Raw genomic sequence first — 27,932 nt, forward strand, 5'->3', positions numbered from 1 at the left:
TTTTGTTGTTACCACCTCCGATGGCAGCTTCATTTCCTTTCCCGGTGATTTTCTTGAGTCAAAGTGAGAGTACCACTAAACATTTTTTAAAGAAAAAAAGCACCGGTTGCTGTACATCAGCCACAAAAGCCGAGATATAGAGGTGGTGGCTGTGAAGACTCAATGAGCAATGATTTCCCAAGGTTTTAGGAAACCGCTGGCAGGACACCCCCAGTGGGCTCTCCTTGCAGCTACCAGCTGTTCCCCTTCCAATTTTTACTATCACATCCATCTAGACCAGGGGTCTGCAACCTTTAAGACAAATAGAGCCACTTGGACCCGTTTCTGAAGGAAAAAAACTGGGAGCCGCAAAACTCGTCATTATAAAAATAACTTTTTTGTCACTTTTTTATTATTTCTTTGTTTGATCCCTCAGAATTACTCCTCCTCATAGAAATAAATGTTAAATTAACAAGTTACCTTTTTTGTCTGTGTGTTCTTCACTCCCCTTCAAAACAGTGACCAGTGTACATGCCCCCTTTCAATGCAGTGACCAGCGTACATGCCCCTTACAATGTAGCGGGCGGGCGGCTAGGTGACGTCGGGACGGTGCATGACTAACGCACACACCTCCCCCATGCGACGTCACAGCCAGTACAGCACCTGCCACAGTGGGGAGTGTCAGGGCGCACAATGTGCCTCCTCCTCTCGCTAGTATCCGCCCCGGAGCCGCGGCAAAGGTGTAAAAGAGCCACATGCGGCTCTGGAGCCGCGGGTTGCAGACCCCTGATCTAGACTGAAAGCTGTGGAGTAGCAATGGCTGCCCAAAGCTGCAGCTCCTCCTTTTTTACATTGCTGCGGCAGCTAGACTGGTAACTGGGAGCGGCTGCTGAGACCCTATAACACCGGTCTTGAAAGACCTACACTGGCTCCCAGTACGTTTCCGAGCACAATTCAAAGTGTTGGTGCTGACCTTTAAAGCCCTAAACAGCCTCGGTCCAGTATACCTGAAGGAGCGTCTCCACCCCCATCATTCTGCCCGGACACTGAGGTCCAGTGCCAAGCAGTGGCGTAGCGTGGGGGTGCAGGGGGGGCCGGCCGCACCGGGCGCAACATCTGGGGGGCGTGCGCTCGCACTCGCAGCTCTCTGCCCCTACCTGGCTCACTCAGGGTTAGGGGGCGCAAATTACTTGCCTTGCCCCGGGTGCTGACAACCCACGCTACGCCACTGGCGCCAAGGGCCTTCTGGCAGTTCCCTCACTGCGAGAAGCAAAGCTACAGGGCATTGGGCAGAGGGCCTTCTCAATAGTGGCATCTGCCCTGTGGAACGCCCTCCCACCAGATGTCAAAGAGAAAAACAACTACCAGACTTTTAGAAGAAATCTGAAGGCAGCCCAGTTTAGGGAAGCTTTTAAAGTTTAATAGGTTATTGTATTATATTCTGTTGGAAGCTGCTCAGAATGGCTGGAGAAACCCAGCCAGATGGGTGGGGTATAAATAATACATTATTATTATTAATAATAATATTTATTATTATTATTTGCAAGGTGAGCAAGCAAATGACAATGAGGAGCAGCAGCATGTCAGATGAGGGCTGTGGAGGATTGGCTTTTGCAGATACCTCACCCTACCACCCTTCAGCTCTCAGTAAAGCTTGTCTTTGTGAAGACTTCATGTCTTATCAGGGCTATCCATTTAGGTATAGTGTGAGTGGCCTACATCTGTACCCAAAGGCAAATTGAGGAAGACAGCTGAAACTGGTTTGGAGAACATTGACACCACTTCCTAGGCTGCTGTGCTGACAGGCTTGCATTCTTTCTTGACGGCTTCAAGTTACAGTGGGGCACTTTCTGCAATTTCATTTACAGTGGTGCCTCGCAAGACGAAAAGAATCCGTTCTGCGAGTCTCTTCGTCTAGCGGTTTTTTCGTCTTGCGAAGCAAGCCCATTGACGGCTTAGTGGATTAGCGCTATTAGCGGTTTAACGGCTTTTAGCGGCTTAGCGGCTTAGAAAAAAAGGGGGAAAAGGAAAAAAAAACTGCAGGAACTCGCAAGACATTTTCGTCTTGCGAAGCAAGCCCATAGGAAATTCGTTTTGCGAAGCACCTCCAAAACAGAAAACTCTTTCGTCTAGCAAGTTTTCCGTCTTGCGAGGCATTCGTCTTGTGGGGCACCACTGTATTCTTCTTCATCACTGTCTAAAACATGGCATCTCGGGCTCTTGGAGAAGAGTGGCTCTCCTTTCACCCCTGGCAGCTCCACCCTGTCCTTGCTGCATCCCTGATGGTCTCTTTCCTTCCCCACTGTCAAGGCCACCCTCTGTATAGCACAGCCATGGGACTGCAGTTTCAGATATCCGCTGGGGCAGCTTGTTAATGGACTGGAGGAGCTGGGGCAGAGCAGAGTCCTTTGCTAGATGAGTGACTCCAGGTGCTTGGAGCACTGCCCAGCTCAGAACTGCAAGTTCATTACAAGCTGGAGGAGAAAACTAGGCCTGGTCTTTGCAGAAGATTGGAGATTAGCCGCTAGAGACAAAGGTGATAATCCACCCTTGGCCAATTATTTAGCAGTATCTAAAAGCTGGCCTGGCCAATGACTTAATTGGCCAGCTCTTTTGATTTTTGAAGAGTGAAATACAGCGCTGCAATGTATGCAAGATGAAGTCTCTCCCATATTGTGTGTGTGTGGGGAAAATATTTTGAAAAACAGGTACATGTCCATTTCATTTGTGATCTTTTGCTTTTAGTACTGCTTGACAACCATATGTCAGGAGTGCTCTGATGGTGTTTCCTGCTTGGCAGGGGGTTGGACTCGATGGCCCTTGTGGTCTCTTCCAACTCTATGATTCTATGATACTACTGCAGGATTCCAGAAGCAATGAATATGTTGCCGTGTGTGCATGGTGTAAATTCATCCACTTTCTCATTAACTTGTGGCAACCAGCTTTACGCCTCTCATTTATTTATGCCTCTCAGCTTTAAACAAGTTTATGCGTCTCATTTATTCACCACTACAGCACTTCCATTGCAAAAGCTGTCCCCCCCCAAGAGACAAGCAAACACCCCCCCTTAACACACTTCCCTTATGTAACTATCATGCATGCAGCTGTACCTAAAGACTGAGGCACACAACAACTTTGCTGATGGCAACCTACTTATAAGTTGAGGCCAACGTATTTCTCCTTCCTGCTCGGAAAGCACTTGCAATACAGATCTGAAATGAGTAAAACAGGCACGTACGACATGCTGCTGTGAAAGGTGGACTCTGATATAACATGCAAACTTGAATTTTACTTATGGCAAAGGAGTACAGGCCCTTAAATTCAAAAGAGGCTTATGCTTCAGGCTTGCACAAACTTGAATTTATGTCACACTTATGCCAGTTTAAATTAGGAATCCTGCCAGGCAACTGTTCTATTATACTGAGACATACCAAGCTACCACCTAGCAGATTTATGCTGCCTTAGATAGATCGCATTTTATCACTGTTCAGTTGTGGAGCTACACCACTTACAGATCAATGCAGCAGCTGCCTCCTAGGATAACAACTAAGACAACCTATCCTCACAGCCTTTGTGGTGTACTTTCCACTGACTGTAGCAACAATGAGGAACCTGCGGCCTTCCATCATCCCTAGGCGCCATGGCCCATCATCAGGGATGATGGGAATTATAACCCAACATCCACAGGGCCACAGGATCCCCATCTCTGTACATGAACATATCTTGAAAGCTGCTCATTGCCCTGTTAATCACAATCAAACTCACTAACAGCACACAGGCTTTGAAATGCTCAATGCAGCTTGGCTATGTAAAATCAATCAACAAATAAGTTTCACAAGCCCCATTGTCAACGAGCACAGCCTTCGATCAGGGTCAGGACATAAATTTCAGAGGATGGAATTCAATGCTAGCACAAACCCAGTGAAGTTAATGGGCATGGCAAACTTTGGCTCATTAATTTTGATGGCTCTACTCCAAGTTGGACTTAGCTGAATACAACCCAGAGACAACCTGTGGTTGTCTTGGTTGCTGCCCATGTGGTAGGGAAGTAGAGAAAAACAATGTGATGAGAGATTGGGTGGTGTAGACTTAGGTTGCAATCCTATACCTCCATAGTAAGCTCCATTGAAGGTACAGATCATACACACAATTTGAATTTTAAAATTGTTTTCTAGAGATTTTAAGCAACCCTTTTGTCCCAAGAATTGTCTCCTGCAGCTTCCAAGTTTTGCCATCAAGCAACACTGCAGGAAGGAAAATAATGTGGCAGCACAGCCAATGGATGCTCAGTAAAAATATACCTGGGGCAAAACAAAGATGATGGAATCAGCAAACTTCAAGGGTTGCAACATACAGAAGCTCCTGCATAGATGAAAGTTTAGATAGGGATTTGGAGTTGAGCATTGTCTCTCTCTACTCTTGTAGTTATTGCTCACTTGTATGGCATTTCAATGTTCAAAGTTTTTACAGTGTAATAGACCCTAATTCAGAGTTACTCAGATCCAGTCAGTACATCTATCAGATCACTTTTATCTTGCTCAGAATGAATAACTGGAGGATAGACAAGAGTGGGACGGCACTTTTTCCTAACTAGTAGTCTGGCTGAATTCAGACTTAAGTGGGGATCACAGGTAATGGCACAGCTCATCAGCTAGAGCAGTACATGGCAGTGGGGGGTGGGGGCGCGTGGAGAGCAAACAACTATGCACAGCTGCGGTCAATGTTGACAGCCGATACAGCCAGCACCATAAGGTGTTTCTAAACATGGTATCTCTTTGTAAATTTAGGCAAAGGGACTTCAAGTTTCATGCTGAGGAACACGCTCAACACGGGTTTCACTGGGAGGTCAGAAGGATAAATTGCTCCTTATATGTTTGCCTATCTCACCTCTTTGTCGCTACACCCTGAAAAGCAAATAGTGAAGACAGTTCTCTGGAGGAAAGAAAGGGTGGAGAAAGAGGAAGAGAGAGAGAGAGAGAGAGAGAGAGAGAGAGAGAGAGAGCAGGTAAGTCAGCAAATTCTTGAAGCACCAGGTACTACTAATTACTGCAGTCCTTTAGTGACTTATGAATGCAACTTTAAAATAATAGATACCATACATTTCACCATGAGATGATCTACAGCCTTCCTAAGCCTAATGGGGGAGGAAAATGTCTTAGTTCCCAGGCTATTTTATTGTGCTCTTTTTTGGGCGAATGTCAGGCGAACAACAGACCTTCACACCTAGGCCTCCCCTGTTTCAGGCTCTACTGTCCTCTGAGCACAGTCAGTGGATCATTCCTCCATCACCACATCAGGGAGGCCTGTTTCCCACAGACCATCCTTTCTCTCGAACTACAGAGGGGTAGGTCCACAGCATCCTATGGCCCCCCAGGAGATACATCGTATCTCCCCAAGGTTAAAAGGCAGCAACGACACTAGTGAAAAGAGACGCTTCTATTGATAAAGCACAAAGGAATTAAAGACTCTCAATTCAAAACAAAACAAAAATGAATGTTTTACATGAAAAATAGTGAGAGGTTTGAGAAGGAAACTCATCTTTTTATACAACCATGACAAGACTATGGTAAAAGTCTACAAAGTGCATTAATTCACAAAGGGATTCGCAACGCCTAGCCTGTAAATTCCTGCCTCTGTTACCAGAGATCAATTGTGCATGCATTAAAGCACATCCAAACACTGTTTCTTTGAGTAGACATTCTTCTTCGGAACTCTGTGCATGTTAACAATTCCATGGCCAGGCACATCTCAGCAGTGATCATAGGGAACAGCAACCCAACAGCAAGATCCACAGAAAATGTTGCATCGCCGGTCATGAAATGGCAATAGAACCAATTCAAAAGAGGGAGTTTTGTCTCTCAACCTCATATTTCAGACACATCACACTTGCCCAGGTCAAAAACAGAATCAAGAATGTGTCTGCTTTGCACTTGTGATCACTTCCTTTAAAATAATTTGCACTGAGAAAGCATCAGTAAAATTATATTAGAATCTGTGTACTATTTCTTCTATTTTTGAATCAAAATGGCAATGATGGAGCCATTGGCTAAATCAAACACTGAAAAGAATCACTCAGCACAGTTAAAATGAGGCAACATACAGATCAAAACCAGTTTACTTCTCTTAAATCCTAGAATACATAGATAGAGCCATATTTCCAACAAAATACTAATCATTTTACAATTAAGGTATGGAATGAGGCATTACATCTCTCAATTTAAAAAAGGAAGAGTGGGCAGAGGACTACAATGCTAACACTAATCCTAAGAATCACACGAGAGATATTATTTTGTGGACACCTGCTGCATAAACAAACAAGTCTGATCACAGCACATAAATACACAGAAGAAAGAAAATACAGGTGTGTGATATGCAATGTTGGACTAGAATAAAGTTTTCAACCATCTTTCAAGCAAAAATTCAAGGTGCTTTAAATATGTTGTAAAAGGTTGCATGAACTGGTTTTTTTCCCCTTATAGGAAATAAAACCAGGACAGTCCCACCCTTCGTTCCAGTACAATACATTATCAGCAAAAATTATGAGTCCATTTTCCAGTTCATCTGTTCTATAAAATATATCTATAAGTGTTGACTAAAGACTCTTAAAGGACTCATACTTCTATTTAATAGCAGATCAAGCCTGGCTGAGTTAAATAATTACATAATTCTATTATATAAAAGCATGTTGGATGTGGCATGCACAGAAAATCATGTTTGTATTGTTATGCAACTCCCTGCCCCCCAAATATTTTAATTCTGCATAGGTTCACTGAAGGAATGTTTGTTTGCTAGATGTTATCTATGCAGACTTGCAATTCTCATGCAGAACGAAGGTCTCCATTTGTAAATGGAGAAAGATAAGGATTTGTCCTAACAAGCTGTGCATGTTATGTGACTACATTTGAGTTCTCCACTTCTCCATTTGGAAACACAGACCACTCAAGAGGCACATTAAGATGCACTGCAGAACACTGTAAAATGGACTTTTAAGTCCTCATTCATACTAATTTTGGATTTATCTTCTTGGACAGACAGGCGAGTGAAAGGGACTGCTTGCATTTAGTGCACTTTGAATACTTTGAAAAACACTAACATAAATAGTTTTAGAGGAGGCATTCCTTCAATTCCCACGCTCCCCTCCCTCCCTCCCCCCCCCCAAATAGTGCTATGACCCACCAATTGGATTTGTGTGTCAGATCTCTTAGCATGTCACAGAAGGGTTACTATCACCTCCCCATCCTGGTCAGGGTGTCCTTGAATAACTTGGGGTTGTTTAATTTGCCACACTTCATCTTCGCAGTCTGCGTATTGTCACACACCCAGACTGAAAAGCGATGCTGGTCAAGCCCAACCAAGTGCCCAAAGAGCCATAAACTGCATGCGTGTTTTTTTTACTCCTTCGCTTTAGCCAGGTAGTCAGCCAGTTTGGTGATGCCTTCTTCTTGCTGTTCAAGAAGGTCCAGCACAATGCCCATGGGAGTCTTCTTCAAGCCTATGCTTTCCATCTTGTTCTCCATTTTGTTCTTGATGTTCCGAAGCCTCAGGGAAGCATGGACAAACATCACTGGAGGGGGGGGGGAGAGCAAAAAAGCACATTAATATCCAACAGATATTGTCCACTTCATACCTACATTAGATGCATGTTCTATCACCATCAGCTCCAAGAGCGCATTCTGTCTGCCGATACTGCCCAGCTATAATGACTCTCTGGAAAGCTTCTGATCATAGTGCAATGGCAAATAAAAACCAATGTCACTTATATTACTGCCCTGTGTAATGTCTATGATCAGCTGAGAAAGGCTGTCTTGGTTGGCAGCATCCAGAGGGAGGGTCTTCTTCATGGTGGCACCTTCATTATGGAACCACCTCCCCTCTGAGCTTAGGAAAACATTGATATTAATGATGTTCCAGTGCCCATTAAAAATATATTTAATGTATTTTTGGGCTGGTGCTCCATTCCAGCAGGTTTTATCATCATCATCATCATTATTATTATCACCACCATCTTCTTCATCTACTACTACTACTAATAATAATACTGCCTGGGGCTACCAGCTGTATTTTTATGCTGTATGGCAATTTTAATATTGAAGTTGCTTAAATGGCTGTATGTTGCTTTGAGACTGAGGCAGTAAGCTATACAGAAATATTTCTACAAATAAAACATATGTATTGGCTTCTGATCATGATTGTTAAGGAGAAAAAAATTCCTACCAAGGTTGGCATTTAATGTCCAAAACAAAACAAAACAAAACAGCGAAAGGAAAAGCTGCTTCAAAAATAAGCAGACTTGCACTCACAGAACAGAGGAAACGTAATTCCGAACATGAACACCATGACGCCCCCGAAAAAGGAGATCAGGAAGTAGCTCAACAAGATGATAGCGACCACGAAGGCAGCTGGATAGTGCTTCTTAAACCTGCGAATGAAGTCTTTGTTGTGTGATGCCCACACAAATGCTGTGAACACCAGGACCACCACAGCAGCACCGAGGATCATGCTCAGTGGATTCAGAAATCTGCAGAGACAAGAAGGTACAAACGCCCTCAAAGTCTTCCAAATGCTATGCAAGCATTTTATTTCAACATAAAGACATTTTGCATACATCTCCTTGTATCTACAAATCACCCTATGTTTCTGGAGTCAAGTCTAAAAGGAATGGGGGGGGGGGGGTTTGGCCCATTAACAGTGGCTAAATTATTCATTTGTAAAGTACTGCAGTAGAATTGCAACACCAATATACCTGTGAAAGGATTAGACGAGGGAAGCGATTAAACTATCTTAAAAAAAAAAGTATGCATTTTATTTCTCCTTATACCCTGCCTTTCCTCCAGGGAACTCAAGAGGATATACAGAGGATTTTGGGCTGCCTGCTTAGTTTCAGGGAAGTTGTTGCATCACACGCCTTCAAGACCACACTAAGCAGTTATGGCTGGATGTTCATCTCAAGAGACTCCCTTCTCAAAGGCTGCGCTTAACAGGGGCGGAAGCAGAATAGTCTCCATCTTAATGGCATCCTAATAAGGAGTTTCCATTCACTTCTATGCAGGGGGAGGGAGCGCTGCATTTGGGGAAACTGCTGGAGCGCTAGGAAGCTGTGCCTCTGACACAAACTCTCCTTAACTGACAGAAATCTGGGAAGAGACCCCAGGGCCTAAATACTGCATGTAAGCAGAAAGATGTAGGTCAGCATCAAAAGATTCTTGTTTAGGGAAGCTTTTAATGTTTGATGTATTACGGTATTTTAATATTTTTTTGGAAGCTGCCCAGAGTGGCTGGGGAAGCCCAGCCAGATGGGCGGAGTATGAATAATAAATTATTATTATTATTATTATTATTATTATTATTATCCACACTCATCTACCCCACCAGGAAAGACTTGCTAGTAAAAATAAATAAGTCCAGTTCCAGATTCCCCCCGCCCCTCAGATATGTTCTCTGTAATAGAGGACATAGCTTAAAAACAAACCAACATCGCCTTTACCTTTCCACCCACTGCAGCATACAACATTGTATTCTATGGAAACAGTGCCAGCCCTAACCTGGCTTTATTCTCTTACAAGACATGAACCCCAAATAGGTGGGTGGTGGTGCAGTTGTCTGGTGGGGTGGTCTCAATGACATGCATCCCTCCTTGCCTCACCCCGTCACAAGGAGTCAGACAAACCACCAAGGGTCAAGACGAAGCGCAGAGAACCCACAGACCTGAATGGTACAATTCAAATAATTTCAAACTAACAGCTCGGCAGATGCCAACAAAATAAAATCAAACGGGATGCAAAGGAAGTGGGGGAGGGGAAGAGGACACCCAAAGTTATCGCAGTTGAAAAAGCTGAACTGGACAAACAACCACCCTGCAGGTCTGTGACCTGGGGCTGAATCTAAAGAATTTCCCCCAATCCTTTCTGGAACAGATGTGGGTGGGTGGGGGTATGGGGAAGGCAGTTCTGCTGTGTGAGCAGAACACATTTGCCTACAACCCACAGAAGAAGCTGCTTTACATATAACCCAGAACTTTAACACATGCTAGATTTCAGCCCACTGCCTTTAGTATAGGTAAAAACCAGTGGGTGGGCCACCGTCCTCGCTCACATGCTTTGCACAAGCACAACACCCATCACAAAAGCAAAACTAAGGCACACAGAGCTGTGGGCTCACCGTCGGTCATCTGTACATTGCACTGCCATGGATAAACTCAAATGGGTGAAGAACCCAGTCCTGGCCCAAGCCCCTGGTTTGTGAATGGGTCCTTGCTGGCCTCCTCAATACGTTGCATAGCACTGCCTTGAGAAGTACATCTATGGCTTAATTCATGTCTATCAACACACAATTAACGTGTGCTAGTTTTACCATCTTTGCCAGTTTAATAAAATGGAGATGATACAACTGCTGTGAAAGAGCAGGAGACCCATCTTCCTTTCATCACAGCTTCAGGTTGGGTTGGCCACCTGCTCCTGCTGCTCACAGGAACTCACGCATGGCATACTAAAAACAGGCCGGGTCTGCTTGCTGTTTGCAGTGTCTGAGTCACTTCTGGTCAGCCACAAGCTATATTTAGAGCAAAACTTTCTGAATGTTCTGCCTGGAAAAAGTGAACAGTAACTCAAGGCGGACATCATCACATTGGGCGTCTTACTGCCATCGGGTTTTGTACCAGAGTTTTGAGAGGTAGCCTATTTTTATAGAAGTATGACATAAAAATAAAAGTTATACACATTGCACTTGGTAACAGAATTGATTCCTACAGCAGTTAGCTCAGTGGTAGAACATCTATTATGCATGCACAAGGTCCCAGGTTCAATCTCTAGGTAAGACTGGGAAATACCGTACTTCTGTCTAAACCTCTGGAGAGCTGATCAGTGATTTGACTCAGTGTAAGGCAGCTCCCCATGTGCATGTGTGTGTCAAGCTTCCACTAGGCCTCAAGAGATGTGTAGTACAGTCTAAACTGATTGTGGACCAGGTTCATACCTTAAAACGTGAGCTATTGTAGTTGTAGGCAAGTGATTTGAAGTCCTTGCTGCACTACACAGGCAGGCAAGCCATCATCTTTCAGACTAATTCAAAATCGTTTGGGGGAAGTGTTTAACATCAATCAACTGTCTGCCTTCTCTGACACCTTTACTAGTATATGTGGCAGAAAACACTCAAAGCAATTTTATTCTATGCAGCTAAAAATCTCTTTGCAATGAACCAATACTCAAAGGTTCCAGTTTTCAAAGCAAATTGAATTGGCTGAAAGCTGTTGAAAACCCAAATACAGGTGAAATTAAACACAAGGAAAGTTAAAGCGGATTTCCTAAAAAGGAAAGAGTGCAAGATAATACACTGGATTTGTTATATCTTTGTTACCTAGCTGGTTCTGCGACTATAAACGTCAGATTCTGCTGCAGAACTCAATGTGCCAGCCATTTGGATCAAAATAAAGCATCGTTAACTGAGCTTCACTTTTTTTGGTTACAGGCTTTAGGTTAGATCCAGATTCAGTCGTGCACAGAGTTGAACTAGGGAAATCAATGGGACCTAAGTTATGTCTTGTTGATTTCATGGGTTTTACTCAAGCATGAATGAGTCTGGATTCAACCCAACAGAATTTGTTGTTAATGGCCATGAATACTGTCTCCTAGAAGTGAGAGGTTAACAGGTCAAAAAGCAGACAAGGCGAGAAAAACTGATAACTGGAAGTGTTAGTCTCTGTGCCTGCTAGAATCTTTATCAAGACATATTTTTAGGCCTTTAATCTGTAACTATGAGGAAGCTTGTTTAAAACTGTCAAAAGCAGTGGTTCAGAAGTTGCCTAGTGCAATAGCTTGTTTGCTTCTGTATCTGCATCAAATTGCAAAGCACCAAGTGGGCAACTGGCAGTGGAACACAGTTAAAAGGGGTAAGATGTTTGCCATAGTCATGAGAACAAGATGGCACATCAGTCATTAAATCATAAAACCAACCTTCACTGTCTACATGAGGGGTAACCAACGCAGTCCCTCCAGATTGTGTTGAACTACAGCTCCCATCAGCCCCATTCAGCCCCATCCAGCAAGGATAGTTATGGGGTCATGGAAGTTGCAGACCAGCAGCATCTGATGGCACCATATTGGCTACTCCTGCCCTACATATTTGCAATGAGTAGGCAGCAAGGAAGGCCATCTGCAGACACAGGCTGTAAACAGATACTGCCCTTTCGAAACTGTTGAGCCCCAACAACATTTATGCCTGCCTACATCCCAGACTCAAAGCATAGTCCAGCTAATTTCCCCATCTTTACAAGCTTTAAAGGAGACAAGCTAAGCCCTGAGGCCTCCAACACACTGCTCCCCCAAGACCCAAAGCAGAAAGCAGGAACTATCACATTCTCTCTTCCACTACAGTTGAGCCTGCTGAACAGAGATGTATCTAGGTTACCATCTGCAATTTCATTTCAGAGGATAGTCTGAGATTAAAAAGACTGAGAACTTGGTGCATTTTCCTTTAGCTGCTGCTGCATCCTGCTTATGCAATTGTCCCAAGGCAAATTCTCTGGCCGAGCATTTCAAACACAACATGCATGAGTGTACAGAGTCCCTTCAAAAGCTTCCTCCTGCCAACATTGTACTTTACTTCAGAATCTGTCCTAACTGCTGCCTCCAAATTTATTTCTATTGAATCAACAATTATGTGGCCTTCATTTGGCAAGAATAACAGCCAGCCGCTGCCTAAGAGAAGTGCACATATAATGTTTGGAATAATTCTGAATACAAGGTAACACCCTAGAAAGTTCTTCTCTAACAGCAGGCGGTCAATGCTGATACCATCTTAGCTAAGGTGATAAGACAAGTAATCCATCATGTCTGAAGTGTGCTCTGAAGTCCTCCAAGTGGGAGTCATTAAATGCCACAGGTGGTATCAGGAGCTAGGTTAGTTATAGGATACACTCTAAATATAGCCCTCGTTAGAGAGATTTATTGAACGTATCAGACACCACCAGTATATGTGCAAGACATCTTGTAGCATAGTAGCACGGTGGTTATTTGAGGTTGGTGTTACTCGGACAACGTACAAAAACAAACTTGGGGAGAAGGTGATTAGTTCTTATTGCCAAGGAATAGGTTTTGTAGTGGTGGCAGGAATAACCAGGAAGTGTAAAGCACTCAATATAAATAGAACACTAAATGGATGCCTTAAGGTCTCATTGAGAGATACAGGAAACAACTTTTGCCTGCTGGAAAGATGTTGCACCTAGAAGAAAGCAGGTGGGGCGAAAAATAAAGAAGTGATCTACAGGCAAACAAATAATGTACTCCTCTATACAGCCAAGCCAACAGAACATCTTTCCATTTGCTACTGACAGATTTGCTTTCCAACCATCTGCTGCAAAGTGGAACAGACCGACGGTGGAAATCTCATTTCATACTCAAGTGTGTCTTGGTTGGATGAACTGCAAGCAGGAAGTCATTGCATTAACTCAAATGGCCAGACTAGGCAATGCTGCAGTTGCATTAAGGACAATCCCAGAAGCTGGAAGCTTCCAATGCAGTCGGAGATGTCGATAAGAACAATAAAAGAAGCCACCAAACAAATACAAAGCTGTAACGGAATAGATTTAGTAATAAGGTTTCAGCTTATGTATCACCACCAGGTAAGCACTGCATACTGCATGCCTGATTATCAGATCCCTGCTTCCAGTGTGTTAGCACACTGTAGCAAGCTTGTATTCTCCAACAAAGCCACTTCCTAGCCTGCCCAGGAGGTGGGGTTGCGGGTATCACGCCCTCCCCACGTGAGCGGGGGCTGCTTTCAGCCCCCGCGAGAACAGGGGAATCCCATCCATCCACGCCTCCCCAGCCAGCCAATTGGCTGGCTGGGGGGGGGCGTGGCTTGCCCTATTTAGGGCTGGAGCGGAGGGGGCTCGCCCTCTCTTCTCCGGCTACCCCCCACGTTTTCCAGCTGATCCTGTCGTCGTTGGAGCCTCTTTTTTTTTCTTCTACCACGTGGAGCTTAAGCGCAGCAGGCGCTGATCTTTCCAGGCAAAGCTGCAGCTGCTGTTCGCATTTCGAGCTGAAATCACTAAAAAAAAAAAAATTTAATTCCTTCTGGAGTCCGAGCTCCACTTCAACTGCTAGCTTTCTGGGGCTAAAATCACTCGCAGCGCAGCTTCAGTTGCAAGCTTTCCCGGGCTGAAATCACTCGCACCACAGGGGTGGGCTTTATTCTCATAGGTCCTTTCGTCTGAAAGAGGCTGCTTGGCATAGTTCAGCGCAGCTTCTCTCCACATCGGATTAAGAGAGGTAAAGGCAACGGTAGCAGCCAGGTGAGACGCGTCCTTGTCTAGGAGGTATTGTGCACCGGCTGCCTCTGCGCCAAGGAACACACGTGAGTAAACAAAAAACAAAAATCTGGGATAATCCAGGGGATCCTTTAGCAGCACGCCGGCGGTGAGAAGGGGCGGCAGGGTTGCTTAGTAACGATTTCTTCCTGATAGTCCTTTAAGGAGCCACGTGACCTAGTCCTTTAAGGAGCCACGTGACCAGGGGGACGGCCGCCATCTTAGTAGGGGCAATTCTTGTGGGAATATTCCTTTAAATCAGTACAGGTCTTCTAATTGAAGCATTGGAAAGGGGAGTGAGGGGTGTGCCTGTCGACTGGTGTGTATGGTGTAGTGTGATTTGATTTGCCGGCTCCCAAAGGGTGCTGTGGGGGGCTTTTATTCAGCGCGCCCTGGTTGAGGGTTATTGTTTCAGACACAGGGGCAGGACGCTGGCAGCCAGGGACAGGAAGTTGATAGCTGTGTTGCCTGGTAACCAGGAAGTAGCGGCCGCCATTTTGAGCTAACCACGTGGTTTGGCCCGGCGGCCATTTTAGGTGAGGCACTCTGTTGTGGGAATTGGATACTCAGTGCTCAGTGTGAGTGCTTCTGCTGTTTATTTCTCTAAAGCTAAGCACAGGAGGCTGATTTTCATAACCTTTAGGCTTTATAGGTGACAATATAGCTCAATTGGTGGATTGGAAGAGAACAAGTTATTTAAGTTAAGCGTTTTAAGAGCTCATAGAGGTTTGACTCTGAGTGGAGTCAAGTCTTCTCTTCGTGTTATTATATCAAAGCGCTTTAATTAAGGCTTCAGCGCTCCAAGGATATATATGCAATCCTGAAATATAATTAATTTGATTGATTTAACAAGTGCTTGCAGCAGTCAACTTATTGCTTGATTCCAATGGTATTTAAACTTATCGAGTGTGGATTCATTTTGGTAATTTAATTCAATTGGTTGGAACTTTAAATTCATTTGGTTGACTAAGAGAAGGGGCAAATCAATTGCTGCTGGATTCTGATAGTATATCAATTTAATTTAATTGGTGATTAGATTCATTTAGTTGATTTAAGTCTTTTGGTTAGTTAATTTACCTCATTGCCTTAGTGTGTTGTTAATAAACAGTATATATTATTGCATACCAATTTAATTGCTTAATTCCGTTTAAATTAATTGGAAGTTGGTTCATTAGACCAACTCATTTTATTTGGTGGTTACTTTAAATTTATTTGGTTGATCAGGAGCAAGGGCAGTTACTGCCCCCCGCCTACAGTGCCCACCCCTTCTTTCTAAAAACAGTTGAACGCATTATATAAAAAAATAATAATATTCAAAATAAGATAAAATAAAACAAAGATAAAACTTGACGTATATCAATAACAACAATAATTTTAAACGCATAGCTATTCTTTAACTGGGTTGCTCTGCTTACTGTCGGCTTCTGATTCCTACTTTTAAAACAGGGCTAATTTGAATTGAAATTGGTAAATAATTAAGTAATTTTGAAGCATAAATAAATAACTAAACAAACAAACAATTTTGAAGCATAAAGAAAGAAATAATTCGTAAATAACTTGTCTAAATTAAGTTCAGCTAATTTTCCTGTCTGCTTTGCTGGTATTTGCATCCTCTCTCTATTTAGACCAGTAAATTTTGACGCCAGTTGGAGTTTTACTGGTGTGCACAATATTGAACTGGATTGGTAGGGTGTACTAATTATCTTTCCATTTAAGTTTTGCCAGTGCAGACGATACTGAACTACGCACATTAGCTGTGCTACGTGGCTGGTGTTTCATTGATCAAGGTAAGCAAGAGCCTAGATCACATTATGTCTGGTCAAGGAAACCAAGTAAACTCCACCGCATCTGGGGGGCCTCAGGGTAATCAGGAGGAGCCCCAACCCTTTGTAATCCCAAGTAACCCTCAAGCCCTGGCAGATTTTTTCACGGCGTTTCAGGACTTCTATAGGCATAGGTCTTCAGGACAAGGGGCAGCAACACCGGCAGCACAAGCGGCAGCAGCACCAGCGGCACCAGTGCCGGCGCCAGGGGCACCATCGGCAGCAGCTCCGGTGGTGGCGGTATCTGTACCGGAGGCACCAAGAGCGTTCACACAGGATTACATTCCGGATACACAACTCAACGCGGTGCAACTTCCCGGCACTTCTGCGGCCACGGTGGCAGCGCTGAAAGCAGCCAAGGAGTCAACACCTCGGCCCAAAAGGAATACCCGGGCACAGTCAGCCGCCCCGGGCAAGGCAAAAGGGGCCCCGAGGGGAGGCAGAAAGGGTAAGGCTTGCGTTCATTGTCCTGGGGCTACTAATCTGCAAAAGGATCCAGGTGTTCCGAGTCTCTTTCAGAACCCGCCACTGCAGGCGGCACCAGTCGAGGGTGCCTCAAGTTCTTCTTCCGATGAGGAAGCCCTAGGGCCGCAAGCAGTGCAGGCGATCACCGTTCCGGATCAAGCCATGCCCGAGAGCCAGTCCGGGAAGAGGAAGGAGAAGAGGAAACACACCTCAAAGAAGAGTAAGAAGAGTAGGCATTCGGATTCAGAGGATGATTCAGGTACCTCTTCTTCTTCCGATTCGGATAGCGATGCTCCTAGGGAGGAGTACTGGGGCCACGGGGAGGACTGTGTGGGTCTTCCTTTATGGGTGCATGAGAGAAGGGCCAATTCCTACAGAAAATCCTTTAACGGGACCCTTGAATGGAAGGATGGCGCATTAGTTCAGGATGTTAAAACGTCCACTAATCTGTCTACGGATTTCATCGTAGGCTCTCATTTATCTCAGAGAAAGAGGAATAAGATCCTCAATGGGGACTTTATAGATATATTCAGACTGCTACCTCCAGCAAAGCTTACGGGTAAAGGGGAGAAGAGGCGCAAGTATGGTAATCGCAGGTACAGGACACCTAGAGCCGAACGTACTTTTGACAACTGGCTGGATGGGTTCCAGGTGTTCATGGGTGTCGTCAGTGCGGCTTATCCAAAGCGGGCGATGCACTTGATTGCGTACCTGGCTCATGTCAGGAGGGCGCGAGATTTAGCGGGAGATATTGCTGCCCTAAATTATGACGAAGATTTCCGCAGAAATGCATCACTGTTGTCGTCCACGCGCTGGGATCTGAGGGACCTAAATTATTGGTCAGAGCACGTGGGTCCCTTCGTGGAAAAAAAGCCCCAGGAGTCGTCAAAATCTTGGAAGACCGCTGTGAAGCAGAGGCGACTGTGTTGGGAGTACAACAAGGGGGTTTGTGCACGGGCTGTCTGTAAGTACAGCCACGAGTGCGAAAAATGCCTTGGTAACCACCCAGCCACTGCCTGCATTAAAGGGAGGCAGCCCTTTCGGGGTGGGAGAGGCGCCTACAACCAGGGACCTAGAGGTGGCCACGGAGCACCATTTGGACCCCAGGGAAGCAGGCAGTAATTTGAGTCTGGGCCTAGCCTGGTCCCCCATCAAGTTGACCCCTTTAAAAAACCTTTTAGACCATTACCCTAACAGGACGGCAGCAGAGTATTTATGGGAAGGCTTTAGTACTGGTTTCAGGATCCCAGTAGCCTTTCACCCCAATTCAGGTGATCCTCCAAACCAAAAATCTGTGAGGGAGATGCCCGAGGTTGCCCAAAAGAAAATTAGTAAGGAAATTAAAGCAGGAAGGGTAGCCGGCCCCTTCCTAGTCCCTCCAATTGAGGGCCTCCATATATCCCCGTTAGGCATAGTCCCCAAAAAAGCGCCCGGTGAGTATCGCATGATTCACAACCTTTCCTACCCAAAGGGGGGGTCCGTCAATGATGCGATACCGCAGGAACTCTGCACAGTTAGATATGCCACGTTTGACCAAGCGGTACAGCTCATACGCAAGTTCGGCAGGGGGGCGCTGCTGGCAAAATGTGACATTGAGTCGGCCTTTAGACTCCTGCCAGTTCATCCGGAAGATTTCCGGTGGCTTGGCTTCAAATTTGAAGGGGCGTATTTTGTAGACAAGGCAATGCCCATGGGCTGCTCTGTGGCCTGCGCAGCCTTTGAGGCATTCAGCACCTTTCTGGACTGGGCGCTTCGCTTTAGAACCAGCGCCGAGGGCGTGTCGCACTACCTGGACGACTTTATCCTCGTGGCCGATAGCAGGCTTAAGTGCTCAGAGCTCCTTGAAGCCTTCACATCATTAGCGGGGGAACTGGGGGTTCCTCTAGCCGCCGACAAAACGGAGGGTCCGGCTACGACAATGGTTTACTTAGGTATTGAGCTGGACACTGTCGCTCAAACCTCAAAACTTCCCAGGGAAAAACTCATCGCGCTTGGCGACCTTATTCGGCAGCTGCTCCCCCTAAGAAAAGTTACGCTCAGGCAAATCCAGTCACTGTTAGGTCACTTAAATTTTGCTTGCCGCGTGGTTTCCCCTGGCCGCCCATTCTGCGGCCGCCTCGCGAAGTTATCAGCAGGACTGCGTTCCCCTCATCATAGGGTTCGGCTATCCAAGGAAGTGAAGTCCGACCTGGAAGTCTGGTTGAAGTTCTTGCAGAACTACAACGGCATTTCTCTGTGGCAGGACAACTTGTCGCTGCAGGTTGACTTCCAGGTCCATTCGGATGCTTCTGGCTCTCTGGGGTTTGGCGTTTACTTTAGGGGCCAATGGTGCGCTCAGCGCTGGCCCGCCGCCTGGCAAGGGGGCCCCATTACCAGAGATTTAACCTTCCTGGAATTCTTTCCGATTGTAGTGGCGGTGCACTTGTGGCCTGAAACCTTTGGTAGCCATAGGGTATGCTTCCACACCGACAACCAGGCTGTAGTGGCAGTACTTTCCAGGCAGGTCGCACAGTCACCAAGGGTAGGCGTCCTCCTGCGTTCCTTCGTTCTCCGGTGTTTAGAGCTCAACATCCACTTCTCTGCAAAATTTGTGCCTGGTGTAAATAATGACATTGCGGACGCCCTATCTCGCTTTCAGATGGACCGCTTCCGATCGTTAGCACCGGATGCAGAGCTGCTGCCGCAGCCGTTCCCAGAACATCTGTGGAGTCTCGGGGACTAGAGGCGTGGGGACCAGAGTCCTGGGAGCCAGAAGTGATTCAGGGAGTAATGGCCTCATTGGCACCTTCCACTTTGAGATCGTATAAGAGGGCTTGGTCGGATTTTTTAAAATTCCGCAACAAAACCCACGCCATCGGAAGCAATGCCCCTCCCGTCAAGCCAGAGGTGCTATCTTACCTAGTTTACCTGAGACGCTTGGGCCGCGCCCCTAGAACCCTCAACCTTCAAGCCGCAGCAATTTCATTCTTTTGCAAGGCAATATTTTCCACAGATCCTTGTGACGATTTTGTTATACGAAGGACGTTAGAGGGTTGGCGCAGGCTACAGCCCCCAAACTGCGATATGAGAAGGCCGATGTCACTCGACATCCTTTCCCAAATCCATAAAAAATTGCGAACAGTATGCTGGTCAAAGTATGAAGCACGCTTATTTTCAGCGGCTTACTCCATTGCCTTTTTTGGAGCTCTGCGCGTGGGTGAGGTAGTTTATGAAGCGGGTCGGCATGGTTTCTCCCGGGGCTTGCTTTTAAGCGATGTTACCCTGTCACGGGAGGACCTGGTAATACGGATACGCAGCTCTAAAACAGACCAGTACGGGAGGGGGGCTCTTGTTCAGCTTATGGCCACCGACGGTCCAGGCCCATGTCCAGTTAAAGACACAAGGCGCTTCTTATCCCTGAGGGTCAACTCGGCAGGGCCTCTATTGATCCACGCAGATGGCTTACCTTTGACGCGTCACCAGTTCACTCGGGTCATGCGCTTAGCACTGGCAGCATGCGGCATCCCCGCAGCAGATTTTGCATCACACTCTTTCAGGATAGGAGCAGCCACCACGGCAATGCACCTGGGTCTTACGACGGAAAGGATTAGGGACTTAGGTCGCTGGAAATCTGACGCGTACAAACGCTATTTGAGAAAGAATTTGTGACGGTGGCTGACCATGGCCTGTTCTTTCAATTTCCTACAGGTGACATGGGGGTGCGCGTCTGGATTATCGGCCACAGTATTGTGCATTGGGCCAGGGTCCGCGCCATCAATTCCGGTCTCGGGCCACGCCTGGGCTTTCCACCCGACATCACCATTTCCTGGGTCTCCCGGAGGGGAATGCGCTGGGCCGAGATGCTGCCCGCATTTAAGACCAGAGCAGCAGCGGAGGGCCCCCCAGACGCTTTACTGATACAATTGGGGGAAAACGACCTAGCCTACAGGAAGGCAGTGGATTTGCAGTGGCACATTTTTAGCGACTTCGAGAAGCTGAAGGCCGCTTACCCGAATGTCACAATTATTTGGGCCTCACTGATGGAGAGGCGGGTTTGGAGAGATGGCAGGAACCCGATAGCTATGAATAGGGCTAGGAAAGCCTTGGATCGGGCGGTGGTGCGTAGAGTGGCAGCCCTGGGTGGGAGGTTCATTGGCCACCCGGGCATTCGTTTCAACCTTGAGGCCCTCTACCGGTATGATGGCGTGCATCTTTCGGATGCTGGTAACGATGTTTGGCTGATGGATATTGCAAAGGGGATAAGGGAGTGGATTCAGGCATGAGAGTATTGGCGGCGAGCGACTGCTCGGTGGCGGTAGGCATTGGTAAGAAGGGGTTAAGAGGATGTGTGTGGGGGGAGGAATGCCATCACCTCCCCCCAGTGAACGAAGGGTGGTCCGTTAAAGGACTCCGGGGGGCGTGGCCCTGTCCGAAGCCTATGGAGGTGTGGGCCAAAGGCACGCCCCAGAGCGGTGACCCGGGGGAGCTCCTAGTCGACGTGCCTCGGCGGGAGACTCCCCCGATTAGTGTTAACCCTTCCCCGTGTCTCCAGCAAATGGGCTGGAGCCGGATAGTCGATAGGACCAATGCCTAAGCCAATGCCTCTCATTCCTGAATTCAATAAAGTTGTGGCCTAATTCGCCCAATTAACCTTAATTATGGTGTCTCGTGTGTTTATTTATCTTGGTGGGGGGCGGGAACTTGCCACGCAACTTGGCACCAATGCGTGAAATACTTGGTTTTAAGAAGCTGGGAAGGTTCATTCAGGGAAGTGATAGGAGCACAGGCTTCCATGTTCTGGGACCAGAAACTAAGGCAAGTTCCTCCTGAATTAGGAAGAGATCTTGACTGAAAGAGATAAAATTAACAGATCTTTCATATCACTATGCTGTTGTTTTTTTAATTTTTTTTCTACAGCAGTACTATAGGAAAGGCTATGTTAAGTTTGGAAAGAATTGCCTTTTTGCAGAGAGATAAAAAATACTCCTACTCAGTTGGAAGGGCACAAAGATGCATAGTGCATTACCAATGGTTGGCTGTAGAGAGTGCCAGTTAAAAGTTAAGTGATGAAATTGAAGCGGACATCTGTGACCAGGGGTGGTGGTGTAGGGGATAGAAGCGGAAAAGAGAAACCAAGAACTGTAGACTAAAGATATGCCATACAAAATCTAATTCAGCAACCTGCTTGCGTCAGGCTAAATATAATGTACTTTTTGCATATGGCCTTTGTTGGTGGAGGCTCAACTGAATGTGATCATTTAAAACAAACCTGATAATAAAGGGCACTGCAAAGCTATGAATGTAATAGAAGCAAGACAGGATCTAGAAGAGAGGCAGTGCTTGAAACATGGCTACTTAAGCTATAGAAAAAACTCCAGAAGCAAAAACAAGACTTGCCACAGCATCCAATTGAGAGTTTTATTCTTCACTGGCCTTCTTTCAGCTGCATACTATAACAGACAATGCTTAGCTTAAAGTACCAATTTTAAGTACACTCCAGGCTTACTAAATTGTGACGTTGAGGACAGAAATATCTGATAAACCTCATAACTTAATTAGTTGAACTGTAAATGTTCCTCATTAGCTGGCCTGAGTTAAATGTTCACCAGGCTTAAGACTTCATGGAAAAAGTGAGTTTTGAGGAGAGATTTGAAGGAAGAGATGCAAGTAGCATCACACAGGTGTTTGGGGAGGCAGTTCCAAGCATAAGGTGCAGCAAGAGTAGAGTTATTTGAGGGAGCAGGAGACCCTCAGCTGGATGGAAGTGGTGGAGCAAAGGTCAAAGGAAGAATGTAAGAGGGGAGAAAAGACGGTAAGGGTTTTGAAGAGGCGGGAAGAAGCCTGCAACGGATCCAGGAGCAGAGATAAAGTCAATGTGCAGATTAGAAGAAACATCATGCGATCAGAACAAGAGGAGATTTATTTTGGCTACAGAAGACTGAGAAAGGAACACAACTTGGCAACAGACTGAACACAGAGGACAAAGAAGGGGACAAAACAAAGCCAAGGCTACATGGCTGTTCAACAGGGCAGATGATAACACAGTAACTGATAAAAGAGAATTTGATGGGAAGGAGAGTTGAGAGAGAATACTGAGTTGGAGATAACATATGTTCAAGAAGAAACAAAGAAAGCTAGCACAGTACTTTCTATGCTATATGAAATGAAAATTAGTTGCCAATACCACAGGTGGCTCTTCCTCACTCCCTGAAAGATCTTGCAGTGCATACAGCTAGCAACAACAGGAAAAGGAGGAGCCAGAAAGATTCAACTATGGAAAAGCCTTAAAACATGCAACCATATAAACCAAGATGCAAGCTCAGCAATTGTAAAATAAACAGTGCTCTGTATTACTCTATGAACCTTGTATCAGATTATTAAGAAGTGACTTAGTGCAGCTTGCAGCTAGGGTTTTTTTTTTTTAAAGCTTTTAAGTAAATCTGAATGGAACAATCTTCCAAGCAAGTATGTTTTGGGTAAGACTTACATACATCAAAAATATTTTGAAAGGGAAATCTCCCCCCCCCCCTTGTTCTCTACTAAGCAGACACACTGGACATGGCCTCCCTCCACCTATTCCCAATTACCACAGGTAATTAGCACAGGTGTGAAGTTGCCTATATTGGCCAACTCCATTGTGATATAGAATAATGAATGTAGCAGTTCCACCTGCCAATAATGGGGATCAGATACAGTGGTACCTCGCAAGTTGAATGCCTCGAAAGACGAAAAACTCGCAAAATGAAAGAGTTTTTCGTTTTTTGAGTTGCTTCGCAAGACGGATTTCCCTGTGGGCTTGCTTCGCAAGACGGAAACGTCTTGCAAGTTTGTTTCCTTTGTCTTGCAAGTTTGTTTCCTTTTTCTTAAAACTGTGCATTCACTTCGAGGAGCAACTCATAGCACGCAGTGTGGTAGCCTTTTTTGAGGTTTTTGAAGGCTTTGGTGATTTTTGAAGCTTTTCCAAAGTCCGTGCTTCGCAAGACGAAAAAATCGCAAGACGAAAAAACTTGCGGAACGAATTAATTTCGTCTTGCGAGGCACCACTGTACCAGCCTAACACCTTCCATGCCCGTTGAGCAGATATTCAGTAGATGCCTTCTGTGCCAACTTTTAAATGCCTGCTGAAAACTTTTCTATTCCGCCAGGCCTATTCAGGCAATTAAAAATATTGTATTTTTCCATCTATAAGACGTCCCCATGTATAAGATGTCTCCTATTTTGGGGGACTCAGATTTAAGAAAATGGGGGGAGATGGCCCAGAGTATAAAACACCCACTAATGTTTGACATTATTTTTTAGGGGGGGAAACCTAGTCTTATACACGAAAAAAGACAGTACATCTTTCCACCATGGTGTGTGTTAAATTGATATCTGTTTAACTTTTTTATGGTTTTATTGTATGGTTTTATGTGTTTAGTGTTGTAAAACATATTGAGATATATAGAATACAAATATTTATATAAATTATTTTCATCATGGAGGGAAAGACGTTTTTCATTATGTACAGAAAGCCATCAAAAGAAAATGGAATGGATGAGAGCCCTTAAACTTGCATCAAGAGGTCAGAGTCAGTTAAATAAGCCCAGCGCTCAATGCCATGTGCCAAACATTTGGCCACACCAATTAGCTTCCAAGCAGAATTACTTCCTTCCATTCTATAGGGTAGGCATAGGCAAACTCGGCCCACCAGATGTTTTGGGACTACAACTCCCATCATCCCTAGCTAACAGGACCAGTGGTCAGGGATGATGGGAACTGTAGTCTCAAAACATCTGGAGGGCCGAGTTTGCCTATGCCTGCTATAGGGTCTTTCTCTAAAAAAACACAATGTCCACCTCTAGGGAATAAAGGAAAGTCCTGTTTGTTTCTGACTATCTGATGGAAGCATCAAGGAATAATTATATGCCTTGTCTCACTTTTAGCATGAAGTAAAAGACCCAGTCTGAAAAAGGATTTGCAAGTGTAACTAAGAAAGGTTGATGAATGCAGCCTAAATCTAACACCAAGCCAAAATGGCAGACAGTTTGCTTTTTTGTTCTTTCATCTTTTAGGATTCAAAGGAGATGGAAGGAGGATTTCCTGTGTGGTTTTGCTCAGAATTTTCATATATTCACAGGTTCTCTTCAAAAAGGAGGTGTTCCGAGTATCATATGAATAATTCCTTTGTGGGGTTTTTAAACGCACACACTTGTAGCCGTAAAATCTCACTGATGCTCTAAAGCAGCCTGGGCTAAAACTCCCATCATCCCCAACTACGGGCCCTGCTGGTGGAGTGAATGACAGTTGTAGTCCAAAACATGTTGGGAAACACTACTCTGAGGAGAGCTTTTCTAGCAAGGGGAAATGTTAAACATGTTTAAATTAGGCTCTATTAATAGACTTAAGAGAAAGCAAGTGAGCTTAATCTCAGTTTACTCATTCTACAGCTTCTGCAGATTGAAGATTTCATTTATTTTACCTTTACCATGACAGGAATAAAAACCCCTGGTCAGTGAAAATCTGATCCCCTTAATCAGACTCTGAGGTGAATGAGTAAGGGAAGCAAGAATGGCTCTTAGGTATGCTTTTGCTTTCTAACACACAAATCATTTAACAGAAGCTTCTAGCTCTCATGAGTGCAGCAGAGGCCAAACTGATGAGTCACCAGATTGCAAAATTTTCAACCAACAATTTCAGAAATTGTCACATGAGTGAGGGGCTGACTCATGACTAGTTCCAAATGGCAAGGCCACATTAATGGTTTGGAAGCATAGGAAGTCTTCTCTTTCCATTCAAGTCCTCTGAAGAAGCCAGGAACAAACTAGTTTCTAAGGATGAAATGCCATGTGGCACAGTCCAGCAAGCATGACTCATGTGAAGAAATTGCAGTTAGAGTTTTGAATACCAACGCCCATCAGTTTAGGCCTAAAATACATTCTCTCTCTCTCTCTCTCTCTCTATATATATATATAGGAGAGAGAGCATGCACCAAGGTTTATCAAGGTTTTCCAAAAACTAACTGTCTCGAAGGGGGGAAGCTTTTTATTGGGCCAAAATGAATAACAGGCACAGGGAATATGAGGACTAGGACAGTATCTGAGGATTTATTCTCTAAGTTTATTATACTATGGGGATAGGTGGGAATTATGTAAGAGCACCATTTATTTCTTTAAAAAGTGAAAGAATCAGAACTAAGTTGAAAAGTACCTCAACATTTAACCCAATTCACTCCCAAAGAAGCAAAAATAAAATAAAAATAAAAGTGCATTTCTCAAAAGGGTTAACAATACAGTAGTTGCAAAATACCAATTTCCCACAAACAATGGGTCATATACACACAGAACTGACTTCCAGAATACAACAATGTTACAATTGTATTCAAGGCACGGCAGGGGGGTGGCACAGAAACACCTAGATTTCTTCATGCATAAACACAGTCTTAATGAATTGCCCTGGTGATTTCATGATCCAAATCTAATAGAAGCGTAGGTTTCACTTTTGAAAATGTACATTCAACAAGGAAGACGCCTACAGCTACATTTTGAAGGAGAGAAAGGAAATCAACTCAGGAAGTTACAGTTAGCCAACGGCACTGAAGAAAGCACCTGCCCTGTATAGCTAAAACAGCAATTTCACGCAGGATTGCTCTATGCAGGATACTTTGCGATACATACAGCGGATTTGCTATCGTCTTGCTCACAGCTAAGCTACCTCCATCTTAAAACCAGATAGCGAAGCAGTGCACATCCGGCAACGTATGTTATTTAGAATCTTCTCCACAAATACGAATGCGATGGGAAGCAAACAAGGAGGCCCAGCACAACCCCATATACCTCTTCTCAGAAGTAAGCCCCATTAAGTTCCATGGGAATTTATTCAATTAGTATGTGCAGAGCCGCAGCTTGCAGTTTGCAAGCGGCAGCTTGCTTCCTTCAGAAGAGAAAGGGAGAACGGAAGCTAAAATGCACCATTGCTCTGCTAGAGTTGCCAGCGTCAGGCCAGGAAAGGTGTGCGCCCCCGCTCCATCTTTGCCGCGGAACGCGCCCGCGCTTACCCCACTATGGAGATCACGGTAGCCGCCACCACCAGGTAGTTGGTCTGGTAATAGAGCAAATTGCTGACCACCCTGTTGTTCCATTTGGAAATGTCTTTGAAATCCGGCAGGGCGAAGCGGTCGTGGCCCGGAATGAAGTCGTCCCAGGATCTCAGCGGAGCTACTTGCACGTCCATAATGCCTCTCCCATTCGGAATCCTGCAGCAGCTGCGGCGGCGGCGCGACGTCAGCAGGGCGGCCTTAAAGAAGGGCAACGCAGCAACCAGCTGACTGGAGTTGCATTTCTGGTTGCCTGCAAAGCAGGAAGGGGGAAAAAGGCAGCCGCGGGAGGGCGGATTTTATCCTTCACCAAAATTCCACTGTTTGCAAATTAAGATGCAACATTTGCAATGTATAGAGTTCACACAATAGCTCCTTTTAAAAAGCTGAGGTCCGTAGCAGTCTCCTTGAACACCGTTGTAAGATCCTGCCGGATATCTATATATATATTGAAAGGTTGCTCAACACAGCGCAGTGCTATGCATGTCTACTTGCAATTTTAATAAGAATTTGTGCCTCCACTTGCTTTTCTCTCTTCCCTTACATTTCCACCCGCATTTTGTTTTTTTGGAGTGTAAGCCGCCTGAGGATAGGGCTAGTTTACTCATAGGCTTTGGTAAGCGGCTCTGAGAGCATTTTTGGCTAAGGGATGGGGTATAAAGGTGCTAAATAAATTTATTTAGAACTGCACTTTCTACCTGCAATAATATACACACTTGCCTGAGAGTATGCCGCATTTAGAGCAGTATTTCTGAATAGGACTGCACTGCCACCAGTAAATTTTCCTCAAGGTCATGTACAAAATAACTATGTTTTCTCTGGAAATGAGGTCCAGGGACATATTTTTTCTGATTTTAATCAACCTCTACAATTAAACTAGGGAAAGCAAAAATCACGCTCACGTAATATGCTAAACACTAACGAAACTCTAATTAGGAAATCAATGATCTAGTTGTTGCAACGTGACAACTAAGCCCATTGCACAATTAGGGGGACGGACGATTCAACATCCTGGAGTATTTAAATATTTTCACGTTGCATTATTGCATTGAACACGTCCTGCTCATCATGCTCATGCAAATACCGGGTGCCCTCCAACTAAACCATGAATTTAATTAGGAACTTGGTCCATCTAGCTCACCACTACCTGCACCAGAGGTGGAGAAGACGACTCCGTTGAAGGAATCGCCGTCTGCAGAGAATGCAAAATGGAAATAATCGGGAGGGCACTAAGATGTCACGCAGTGTGACAGAAAAAGGTACCAAATTAAGAAAGCTTTTGGTTGCAAAGGGAGGGCTCAGGAGGCAGAGG

At 45.1% G+C, this 27,932-nt stretch overlaps 3 protein-coding genes across 4 annotated transcripts in view; 2 read left to right on the plus strand and 1 right to left on the minus strand.

The window, feature by feature from the left end:
- Positions 1-6,076: 6,076 nt before the first annotated feature.
- ARL6IP5 (ARF like GTPase 6 interacting protein 5) lies at positions 6,077-27,783 on the minus strand. The gene is made up of 4 exons (XM_079964141.1): positions 27,762-27,783; positions 26,582-26,873; positions 8,280-8,497; positions 6,077-7,543 (listed from the first exon to the last, which is right to left on the minus strand). The coding sequence occupies exons 2-4, from the start codon at positions 26,755-26,757 to the stop codon at positions 7,371-7,373; spliced, it is 567 nt and encodes a 188-aa protein (XP_079820267.1). The 5' UTR covers positions 26,758-26,873; positions 27,762-27,783; the 3' UTR covers positions 6,077-7,370.
- Positions 13,572-27,932, plus strand: part of UBA3 (ubiquitin like modifier activating enzyme 3) — a 31,141-nt gene continuing 16,780 nt past the window's right edge. The window contains exon 1 of one of the 2 annotated variants that reach the window (XM_079963426.1): positions 13,572-13,594. The gene's annotated coding sequence lies outside the window, so the exon portion shown is untranslated. Of the gene's footprint in view, positions 13,595-27,772; positions 27,880-27,932 lie in introns of those variants that run through there. The other variant, XM_079963425.1, reaches the window with a different exon arrangement.
- On the plus strand, positions 16,093-21,204 carry LOC307208621 (uncharacterized protein; the record flags this gene model as incomplete). Its single annotated transcript, XM_079963417.1, has 2 exons — positions 16,093-19,335; positions 20,257-21,204. The coding sequence occupies one exon, from the start codon at positions 16,093-16,095 to the stop codon at positions 17,689-17,691; it is 1,599 nt and encodes a 532-aa protein (XP_079819543.1). The 3' UTR covers positions 17,692-19,335; positions 20,257-21,204.

This window comes from Podarcis cretensis, assembly GCF_951804945.1.
Source record: "Podarcis cretensis genome assembly, chromosome: 2".
Taxonomy (NCBI): domain Eukaryota; kingdom Metazoa; phylum Chordata; class Lepidosauria; order Squamata; family Lacertidae; genus Podarcis; species Podarcis cretensis.